The sequence below is a fragment of the Bison bison genome, unplaced genomic scaffold, assembly GCF_000754665.1.
Source record: "Bison bison bison isolate TAMUID 2011002044 unplaced genomic scaffold, Bison_UMD1.0 scf7180017864371, whole genome shotgun sequence".
NCBI lineage: Eukaryota > Metazoa > Chordata > Mammalia > Artiodactyla > Bovidae > Bison > Bison bison.
Window position 1 is genome coordinate 13,975,519 of NW_011494943.1, and position 11,727 is coordinate 13,987,245.

The 11,727-nt window shown below is 35.5% G+C and overlaps 1 protein-coding gene across 1 annotated transcript in view; it reads left to right on the forward strand.

Annotated features, from left to right (window-relative positions):
• NOL11 (nucleolar protein 11) overlaps window positions 1-11,386 on the forward strand; it is a 20,068-nt gene extending 8,682 nt beyond the window's left edge. Inside the window, exons 6-18 of the mRNA XM_010856401.1 lie at window positions 726-870; window positions 2,217-2,405; window positions 3,735-3,811; window positions 4,964-5,087; window positions 5,595-5,683; window positions 6,191-6,265; window positions 6,712-6,896; window positions 7,013-7,138; window positions 7,422-7,652; window positions 8,088-8,166; window positions 8,916-9,008; window positions 10,639-10,746; window positions 10,892-11,386. Coding sequence (XP_010854703.1) covers window positions 726-870; window positions 2,217-2,405; window positions 3,735-3,811; window positions 4,964-5,087; window positions 5,595-5,683; window positions 6,191-6,265; window positions 6,712-6,896; window positions 7,013-7,138; window positions 7,422-7,652; window positions 8,088-8,166; window positions 8,916-9,008; window positions 10,639-10,746; window positions 10,892-11,008 — 1,638 coding nt within the window. The 3' untranslated portion in view covers window positions 11,009-11,386. The remainder of the gene's footprint in view (window positions 1-725; window positions 871-2,216; window positions 2,406-3,734; window positions 3,812-4,963; window positions 5,088-5,594; window positions 5,684-6,190; window positions 6,266-6,711; window positions 6,897-7,012; window positions 7,139-7,421; window positions 7,653-8,087; window positions 8,167-8,915; window positions 9,009-10,638; window positions 10,747-10,891) is intronic.
• Window positions 11,387-11,727: the final 341 nt, after the last annotated feature.

Below are 11,727 nucleotides of genomic sequence, written 5' to 3' on the forward strand. Positions count from 1 at the left end.
CAAAGACAGAAATATAGATCAATGGAACAAAATAGAAAGCCCAGAGATAAATCCACGCACATATGGACACCTTGTCTTTGACAAAGGAGGCAAGAATATACAATGGATTAAAGACAATCTCTTTAACAAGTGGTGCTGGGAAATCTGGTCAACCACTTGTAAAAGAATGAAACTAGAACACTTTCTAACACCATATACAAAAATAAACTCAAAATGGATTAAAGATCTCAACGTAAGACCAGAAACTATAAAACTCCTAGAGGAGAACATAGGCAAAACACTCTCTGACATACATCACAGCAGGATCCTCTATGACCCACCTCCCAGAATATTGGAAATAAAAGCAAAAATAAACAAATGGGACCTAATTAAACTTAAAAGCTTCTGCACATCAAAGGAAACTATTAGCAAGGTGAAAAGACAGCCTTCAGAATGGGAGAAAATAATAGCAAATGGAAAAAAAAAAAAAACTAAAATTGGACTTCGGTATTTCTTTCAGAAGACTTTGATATCTTTAAAATACTAAAAAGCCTATAATGATCATTATTTCTATGCCTGAATTAAACATTTTTATAATGTCTAAGATTTAGTTGGAGAAGAGGAGTTTAAGCATTCATTAAAGTAATTACAGTGGGATAACAACTGGTCTCAACATTTAAATATAGTTGGTAAAAATGGGAATATTTTTAAAATAAAATAACCTCTTTTTTTTTTTTTTTTTGCAGCATGGAAACTACTTTGTTTATGTACAAAAGTTTAACTCACGTATCCTAAGCAAATACACACTTTTACTTGGTCAAGAAGAAAAATGTGTTATACAGAGTTTTAGTACATCTGTAGGTCGGAAATTCATCTCTCTAATGTCATTAAGTAAGTATTTCTTTAAACTTTCAGAGTTTATAAATAAAAGTATATTGCATGATAATATTTTCCTTTTAAGTTAGAGTCATTGGATTTTACAGTTTTCTATTGCAGTACTTGCCTTTCCGTGCTTTTTAACAAGCATTTATGCCCTCGCTTTTTGCAGTTTGCCACGTGTAGTCATAGTTCTCTGCAAGTCAGTAGTTCTCTGCAGGTAATTTTTATGTCTTAAAATTTATCATAAGCAATAAGTAATAATAAAACACCAATAAAAAAGGGTAAATCACGTTTTATGATAAGTCCAGGTTTTTTTGATATATTGTAATTAGTACCTAAGGTGGGTACTCCCATTTTCTCTTTTCCAGCCTTACGGTATGGTGTGCCCGTCTTTGAACAGGATAGAGACAGAAGGGCACTAACAGCAGTATTGGATCAGCCTGCATTTTACAGTTTCTGTTGTTGTTTTTATTGCTTTGGAATTTACCTTTACCTAATCCTCTAAAGTTTAATCTCAGTCTTGTATCTAGGGGGGAAAATGCCTTTGCAGTAATTCTCTCCATCCGCATCCTTTATGGCTTCTTTTGAAGTTGTTTTGAGAAGGTTAAGGGGGCAAGAAACAAGAGCAGTATTTAGGAAGCATTTCCTATTATCACAATTTCAAATCTTTGTGAAGTTTTTCAATGTGCAGATTTTTACATTGGCTGTTAAGAAAAAGGCTCCTATCATTTGTCATGTCTAGAGGATCATTGGAATCTGCTTACTACCTTTGCTTAAGAGGGACAGGTTTTCTTAAAGTTTGGCTTATAGGACATATTTTTTGTTGAACAGAAGTTTGTGACTTATGTTTCAGCTTTTGAACATTGAAGTAAAGGAGTCTGAACCAAAGGGTCATAAAATCTTCATATAACATAGCTAGAACCATGGGAAATCGCCAACAGCTGACCTGCAAAACCCAGCCAATTTTATAGGGTTTTCAGAGTGATGGAGTAATAAGAAATGTAATGTTATTTCAGAATGCTAATTAATTTCTAATAAGAGATATAGCCATTTACTGACTAGATTGTCTATATTCGTGGCTGTCTCCTCCTGTTTTAAGTTATTACGGATACTTAAAATTTTCATTTCATGGTATTATGCCATTTCTTACTGAGATTTTTACTATTTCTTCTTCCTCAACTTTAAGTTTGTAGTATAATCTTTATAGGAAACTGTAGAGTAATGCATTGTTACATTTGTTTATTTTTCTGGTTAAATCCTCTATCAAATTGGTAAAATCTTATAAACAACTTAGTACATCTAGCTATAATAGAACTATCCTTATCCAATAATGAGCAATAAATACTTGTTTTCAACAGGCTCTGATGGATGTGTATATGAAACCTTGATACCAATACATCCGAGCGAACCAGAAAAAAATCAGAGGTTAGTTCAGTCGCAGTTGCTCAAGTCTGTGGTGTCTGGCACTGCTCGAAATGGTGTTGCACTCGCCATCCTGGATCAAGATCACATAGCAGTCCTGGGAGCACCACTGCCAGCTTCTAAGGGTAACTGAAATTCAGTCAGTTGAGAAGTCCTTTGGATTTTTTCCATCAAAGTGTACCTTTTAGTCTCCTCTTTCTTTTTCATTTATTTATTACCACCCAAAATCATTCTCTTTCCCACTGTAGCCTCTTAATTCTTAAATAGGTCTTTGACTTCATCTTACCTTGATCAATTTCTCTAAAACATTTCCTCATATCACTCACTACCTGAATAGACATTTTTCCAAAGAAAAAATGCAGATAGCCAGTATGCACATGAAAAGATGCTCAGCACTGCTATCATCAGGAAATGCAAACCAAAATAGCAGTGAGATACCACCTCAGACCTGTCATCAGATAACACATGTTAGCAGGGATGTGGAGAAAAGGGAAGCCTCGTACTCTGTTGGTAAGAATGTAAATTGATGCAGCCCCTGTGGAAAACAGTACAGAATTTCTCAAAAAAGCTAAAAGTAGAACTACCATATGACCCAGCAATTCCACTCCTAGGTATATATCCAAAAAAAGCAAAAACTAGTTCAGAAAAAAACTTGGACCCAAATGTTCATAGAAGCATTATTTACAGTTGCCAAGATACGAAAGCAACCTAAGTGTCTGTCAACAGGTGAGTAGACAAAGAAGTGATACGTGTGTATATATACATACATATATACACATATACACACAATACTACTCAGCCATTAAAAAGAGTGAAAATTTTGCCATTCACAGCAACGTGGATGGAATGGGAGGGCATTAATGAAATAAGTCAGACAAATACTGTATGACATCATTTAATGTGAAGTCTGAGAAGTACAACAAACTAGTGAAGATAAAGGAAGCGGAGTCACAGATAGAGAACAAACTAGTGGTTGCCTGTGGGGAAAGAGGGGCAGGCAAAACAGGGAGGGGAGTAAGAGGTACAGAGTACTGTGTGTGACATAACCTACAAGAATGTGTTGTACAACATGGGAATATAGCCAGTATTTTATAATAAATAAATAGTGAATCACTATATTGTACACCTGTAACTCATATAATATTGTACAGCAAGTATACTTCACTAGAAAATTAATTTAAAAAATTTATTTTCTTAGAGCAGTTTAATGCTCACAGCAAAATTGAGGGAAGGATACACAGACTCCCATATACCCCCTCCCTGCACGTGTCCACTTCTTACCATGAGATCTCACATCTTTGATTTTCTATCTTCGTTACTCGTTTTTATACTTACTAAAGTAAGACTTTTGTGTTTAACTATAACTTTCCGCCTTCCCCACCAACCCCACCCCCCACCCAGCATCATATACTTATACTTGGAAAACTTTGGAATTTGTATGTCTTACCTTATAGAATGCCTCTCTGTATGGAATACAAAATTTCAAACGCTGCAGACTTCAAAAGAGTTACCACAAGGGACCAGCGGACAAGTAAGTTTTTTCACCTTGGCTTTTTTTTTTTTTAATTATTTTTGTGTTTGCTAAATATATTGTAAGGGAAGAGACCTCTACAGATCTAAATATTTGTCAGTTTTTGATTAAAATAAATTAAGAAATATTTTCTACCTACAAGATTATACTTAATTTGGCTATTGTTTTAACAGTTTCCTTATATTTGTCACTTTCAAAAGATAAATTAGAAGCTAATTTTAGATCAGGAGAGAACAATTACCTAGTTAATAAAACTTTTTAATCTCGCTTTTGTTTGATCTTTTGCTTTCATATTTTGAACTATATCTAAGGGCTGTTACTTTGCCTAATAAATTAGTCTTTTAAATTACATGTTAAACATATCATGGAATTACATAAGAATACTTAAAAGAATTAAAGCTTAAGCTGACCAGACTAAATTATCTGAGGCAAGGGTCCCTGTCTTTCTTGTTCTTCATCATATCTCCAGTACCTAACAGGTGCTCAATAAGTACTGGTTGCCCAGTGAATAGATATTCACTCAAATCAAGATATAAGATACATGAAAATCAAGATGTAGGACATTGTTGATCATTGTAATTAGAGGATAAGGAGACTAGATTTCTCAGCAAAGAATGCTAATTTATATTTAAACAGAATTAACACTTCACACTTCTGCTATTTTAACAGACTTCACTTTTTTTTTCCAGACTTCACTTTTGATTTCATGTGAGCTTTTTATTCTTATACCTTTCTCATTTTTACAATTTTATAATTGAGATCATGAGATAGAAATAATATTAAATTCTACTTTTTTCTTTTTAGTACATCAAAACAGTTTGCTTATGTTATAGGAGCCTTCGTGAGTTTCATGTTAACAGATGTGTAGTAGTGACAATTCACTTGTTTTAAATATATGTATTGATCAGATTTTTATGAGTTGAAAGAAAATTTTCTCTAAATTATGCTCTATTCACACATGGGCAAAAGTAAGAGCTTTGTAAACCTACCTTAATTAATGAATTGAACGTGTGAGATTATTCTAGAAAGTTGCTTACCTTTGCCTTATCCTTTTCTGTCATATTAAGATTCCTTACCCCACAAAAATGGCTCTGTTGAATCAGATCTTAGAAAAAGGGTTTCTTATATTTTTGATAACTTCTGTTTTTGTAGCTCTGGTATTATGGGGAAAATCTGTTCATGCTACATGGAAAATTTCTAACTGTAGTTCCATTCAAGTGTGAAGTGTCGTCATTAGCAGGTGCTCTTGGAAAACTCAAACATAGTCAAGATCCAGGTAGGAACTTAAATGTTGTTTTATTAACTAAAGACCATCGTATAAACTTATAGTTTGATATGTAGGTTTTCACAGCTATCAGTTTGCATAATCTGCTCTTAATGTTGAAATTTGCCACTGTTCATTGAAATGTCATTGGTCTAGGAAGCTACCTTGCAAACAGTCCACGTTGCAGATACTGCTGCAGGCTAAAGAGCTACACTGTGTTTTAAACAGCAGTGTTCTGACTTTAGGGGTAATGGGAAAGTCCTGCAGACAAAATCAGTGATGCCTTTTCCTCCCTGGTTTATCAGTAGCCTCATCTGTTGGCTTAATGTCGGTGGGCACATGGCCTTTAGGATATCATCATTTACTGATCTGTTATTGGTAGAATGAAATGGACTATAAAGCCTCTCTTGGATTGTGCCGGAGTGGTTGTTTTTTCAGCGTTCTTTGTTTGATTGATTGGCTGAGTAAATATCAATAGGTCAAAAAATTCCAGAAATTGTGTGTTTTATATTTTCTTAGGCATTCATGCCACACCTCATTTTGTAAACTGGGAAACATCACAGGGATGTGGACTTGGATCTCAGAACTCAGAGCAGTCAAAGAGAATTGTAAGTTTGGTAGTTTAAATAGAAATCTTAGTACAAATGTTAAAAACCAGAAAAGGCTGAATTATTTTAATAATTGATATCTGTACTAGTTTCTTACAGCTTGTTCTTAATGATGGGGTGATTTGAAGCTTGAACCCTAACAGCCCTTATTAAAAAATGACATGTCATCTAGTAGTTTTTTAGGCATGTGTATAAGACCCAACTGTAAAAACAGACCAATTTGCAATTAGTAATAATACCTTCCTGAGCATAGTGATTTTATTTTATTTATTAAAAAGTGAAAACCTTAAACTCTTTAAGATATTTAAGTTAAAATTTGAAATAGACCCACTTTTCACTTTAAGAAAACTAAACCCTAAAAAAGTTTGTGATTAGAGCAAAAGTGTCCCAGTCTCTTTGGGACATTTATTTTTTATTTTTTTTTCTTTGGGACATTTATTTTCTTCTAAATGTCTATTGGATCTTTTGTATCATTTTTGAGATCCTAATCAATTTACTGAATTCCAGTTAAGGAGAAGAAAAGTTGAAGTGAGTGTACAGCCAGAGGTTCCTGCCTCCACACAACTCTTAGCAACCATACAGGTAAATTTTAAAATATTAGAAATATGGAAAATCAATTCACAGTTAAAAGAAATGCCATGTACTTTTTATCTTTCTTCCTTTTGTGATCATTTTTAGAGCTATGGCTAACATTTGTCTGGTATGTTGAGGTTGTCAAAGTGATACTTTGACTCACACCAAGCATTTTGTGAGTTTAATGTGATGGTGGTGGCCTCGTATCTCATTCAATTTTGCATTGAATGTTTGTGATTTAGTTTCTTAGAAGTTTTGATGTCTAAATCCTTGTGGTTTTTTTTTTTTTCTTTGCATTTTGTCTTTGTGCAGTAAATTGTCATATCAACTCCAGTTTCACAAGAATACATGAATGCTGTTAGTGATTTAAGAAAATGCTGAGCTAGGAACTTTCAAGTACAGAGTGACATTTATTAATTGGTACCGTATTAAACTGTTTACTTTTGCCCTTCCAGAAAGATTCAGAAAAACATATCGAAGTAGAACTACGTAAGTTTTTGGCTACTAAGAGGACCCCTGACTTTCATACCATTATTGGGGATGTAATAATAGGACTTCTGGGAAGATGTAAAGCAGAGCCATCATTTTATCCCCGCAACTGTCTGATGCAGCTTGTCCAAACGCACGTGCTTTCTTACAGGTAAATATTTCTGTGGTTTCTACAGTTCTGATTTTCATACTCTGAAAAAGCCTTGTAAATTATTTGCAGTTGAGAGTTCCTTAATATATAAAAGTAATTCATGTTTTTGGTCCTAGCCTGTGCCCTGGCTTGATGGAGTTTGCCTTAGAAAAGACCGACGTGCAGATCCTACAACTCTGCCTACAGCAGTTCCCTGACATCCCTGAGTCAGTCACTTGCGCTTGCTTAAAAGTTTTCTTGAGGTAAGTTAGAAGCTGATGCTCCTTTTCTTTCACTGCCCACCCCCCCTTATTTTTTTAGCCGCACCATGTGGCGTGAGGGATCTTAGTTCGCCAACCAGGGATGGAATCCGTGCCTCCTGCAGCGGAAGCATGGCATCCTAATCACTGGGTCCCTACAGAATTCCCTTTCACTGCTTTTCTAGTCTATTGTATTTTTTGACTTCTAAAACTTTGACAATGAAAATTTTGCCAGTAAATTCAAGTATTTATAAAAATTATTTCCTGCTTTCAATTAACATGATAGCATTGGTGATGACACTCTTCAAGACACAGATATCAATATGGAGTCAGTTTCTGACTATATGGATCCTGTGCAAGATGGGGAAATGGAAGAACAAACTGCATTTCTTCAGAATGGCTTCAGTCCTGAGGAAGATAACTGTGACAGCTGTGCTCAGAAGTTGAAGGAGAAGCCTCAGGCCACAGCAGACGAGAGCACTTCGTGTCCCGTTACCCCGAAAAGAGCAGCGCTTTTGTATCCTTTGAAACAGTTTGCCTCGTATCGTCTTTTTCCCAGGAATGTAATCAATACCAAGCAAAAACTAAGGGGTAATTAGATAGTTTAAGGTGGGTTTTTTTTCTTTCTTTTTTTTTTCAGATTCTGCTTGAAAATGGATTCCATTCAATGTTGTGTTTAAACAACTTACTTAAACCTTCTTATTTAAGAAGCTGTACTAAGATAGAAGCTTTGTCAGTTCTAAAAATTATCATATTGAATAAATACCAGTTATTTATAATAGTGAAGCATACAAGATGATCTCTAGTGATGAGAATGTTCCGTGATAGAGCTTTTCTAGATAAGTAGAACTTTTGTATCCATTTAGAAAAAATGTCACTGGGGAAGAGAGTTACTTGTAATTTCAGTTGAAAAGCCTTTATTTGTTGAAGATTTTCCTTTATTCCTAAGTAGAAATGCAGTTCTTCACTCAGCATACAGTGAGACGTTTCTTCTGCCTCATTTGAAGGACATCCCAGCACAGCACAGCACTGTGAGTGTTCTTACAGGTCATACAGGATTTTATTTCTGTTTTAAATGTTGCTGCTTAACAGTACCCAGCTTTTAGAGCATTCAAAAGGTTGTAGAGTTCTTTCATCTGAGTAAGAGGTTTCCCAGCCCTCAAGGTGAAAAATTGTGCCTAGGAGGCTAGAGTGATCTGGAGGAGGCAGAGGTTGACATGATTCGGGTGCCAAACTGGAAGTCTAGGTTCATCCATCTAAGTTACAGTTGAGTAGAAACTAAAAGGACTTCCCTGGTGGCCCAGATAGTAAAGAATACGCCTGGAATATGGAAGACCTGGGTTCGATTCCAGGGTTGGAAAGATCGCCTAGAGAAGGGAATGGCAATCCACTCCAGTATTCTTGGCTGCAGAATCCCCATGGACAGAGGAGCCAGGCGGGCTACAGTCTGTGGGGTTGCAAAGAGTCACACACGACTGAGCGACTAAGCACAGCAAGCACAGAAACTAAAAGGAATTGCCCAGAGAAGGAGTCTGTCTTCTCTGCTTATTATTTGCAAACAAAATAAGCTCTTCACCCACCTCTCCCAAACCAAATGAACTCCTCTTTGATGGCAGAAAGTGCATTCGATTTGTTTTTTGTGTCCTTGATGTCTATAGCATATTTATTTGATGTACAGTTAATTTCAGTGGCCTCTTAAAATTCTTTGCAGTCTCTTTGTTAGCTTTTTACAGAGAAAATTTTTCTATGAAAGTGATTGTCTTTTTTTCCGTCTGCCCAGCTGTTTCTCCAGTATTTGTATTTCCTATATCTGAAGTGTAGTGAAAATGCTACAATGACTCTTCCTGGAACACACCCTCCAACCTTGAGCCAGGTGAGATAATCTTTTTACTTTGATCTGGTGCTGGGAAGAATGATAGATCTTTAGAACTTCAATTTCTGATTCTTTATTGTGACCCTTTTCAAGCATTTCCTCACCTTCATTGGGAGAGGGTGATAATAAGTATCCTCTGAATAATCTATTCCTAGTCCCTCTTAAAGATAAGTAATACTCAGAGTTGCTTTTAGTCTAGAAATTTTCTGTCTTTACACTAACTTATCTTTCTTGTATCTTTCTGACATAAATTAGATCATAAGGTGCAAGCTGTTCTGCAGTTCAGGTTTTTCATTCAGTACTACGCTTTGTGTATCTTGTGGATCAAGATATATACCTGCACACCATTTGATTTTATAGAAAATCTTAATTTGCTAGTCCCCTGTTGATCAGCGTTTAAACTGTTAACAGTTTTTTGCTATTGTAAATGAACCTTCAGTGAGCATCTTTATACAGATATTCTTGTATTGTATTACGTATTATGAGAGAACACCTATTGGGTTGATTCTCATTAGTGAAATTACTGGATAAAGGGTACGTGTATTTTTAGTTTTGAGCATGCCAGGCTGCCTTTCCGAAGTGTTGTGACAAGAGGTACTATGGCCACAAAGGTCCGAGACCTTACTCTTGGCCAGTCAGTAGGTAACAGATGGGTGTTTTAATTTGCATTTCTTTGATAATGAGAAAGATAGACCATCAGTTCTTGCCCATTTATACTTCTTTTTCTGCACTGCCTAATCAGATTCTTTGTCCATTTTTCCATTGCATTTTCTGTCTTTTTCATTTTAACTTGTAAGTTATTTATTGTCTATTGAGATACTCATCTGTTTCTGTCAAAGTATTACAAATACTCGTTTCCTATCACTGTCTTTTTACTTTCTTTAATGTCATTTCTACCGTAGATGAGTTTTTAATTTTCATGCCGTTAAAGTTGTTAAGCTTTTCCTTTGTGGCTTCTTTTTGGCCGTGTCATGTTTAAGGCCCTACCCACTCTGAGTATAAAAATAGCCACCGTGTGTTTTTCTGTAATACATTTATTTTCTTTTCCTGTGTTTAACTCTTTGATACATATAAAATTTATTTTGATGTAGAGGGTATATAGGGATCTGCTTTCCCCCCTCCCGCGAATGGATAATTGATTTCCTTAATGCTTTTTCATGAATGATATTTTCATGTTAACACCACCATTTGAAGATGTAGGATACTTAAGTAAGTATAAAGTAATTTTATTTTAGTTCTTGGCCTTTCATCTATAATACATGACACCCTATTTTTGCGTCATAATGTATGTAGTATATTTCAGAATAGGAGATGAATGGGTTCTTTTTTTATAGCTGCCAGTAGTTAAATCAAAAAAAATTTTTAAATAAAATATGCTCACTTTCCCTAGGATTAAATATTACTGTGGCTTTCTTTTTACTGACTTTATCTGATGGAAAATACACAATTATGCTTGTAAAATGGTAAATACGAAAGCAGAAAAGAGCCTTTTTAGATTGCTTAGAAATTCCTTCATCTCTAAACTAAAATGTTCAGACTTCTGTAAAGAAAGCTTATTTTTCTTATAACTCCTTGATATAATCATAGACTTTGTAAAATCTTAACTTCCCTTTTCACTGTTTATCTTCAGATTATGGATTGGATATGTCTACTTCTGGATGCTAATTTTACTGTTGTGGTAATGATACCAGAAGCAAAAAGGCTACTGTTAAGTCTTTACAAATTTGTGAAATCCCAGGTATGTTATTATTTTATATATACTGAATTCTGTTTGTAACCAAGAAGCATTATTATTAGTTTTTCTTGGAATAGCTCTAAGTAATTGTGGAGGGTTTATTTGTACAAGTTATGGTAAAAATTTATTTTGGAATTTTTTTCTTTAGATAAGCATTTGTTCCGAGCTCAACAAGATTGAAGTAAGTTTTCGTGAGCTACAGAAATTAAATCAAGAAAAGAATAATAGAGAATTATACTCAATTGAAGTGCTGGAACTCTTCTGATGTTACTAGTTTCCCTTCATGGACGTTTTATGAAGCTCTTTTTTGTGGATTCTTCCTCCTCAGCCAGGCAAGAGATGTGTTTTTTTGACTCTCTCTTCGATCACAAGACAGATGCATGTGAAAGCACCTAGACCATCACTGGCTGATGCTCTTAGGTGGGGCTTCAGGTTTCACGAGAGCCTCTTCTAGGTTATGGACATTGGCGGGGTGAGATCCTGAAACTTTTTAAAATACGGAACTGAGCTGCTTTTAGGTAAACTTATTTGTGTATTGATAAAAGTTTAATTTCTTACCACCTGTTTGAATAGTTCTTTTAATAAAAAAAATCACCATTGGAGAAACAGTAATTCTAGGAAAAATACAGTTTTATCAGAGTCAGAAGCTGTCTCGCCTCATCTGCATTCATGGGGGAGAGAACAAGGCAGTTCCGGGGGCAGGCTGGGGAGGGGCCTGGTACACACATGCGCTTATCTCCTGCATCTTCTCCAGTTCTTTACCTAGTTGTACCACCGTACGTATCTAGGACTTGAACATTATCCCTCACATTACCTCTGTGATGAGATGCTGATTTTGGTTATATTGAATATTTTGACTTCCCTGGTGATACAGTGCAGGGGACATGGGTTTGATCCCTGGTCCAGGAAGATCCCACGTGCCACAGAGCACCTAAGCTGGTGTACCAAAGCTACTGAGCCCACGCTCTAGAGCCTGTGAGCCAC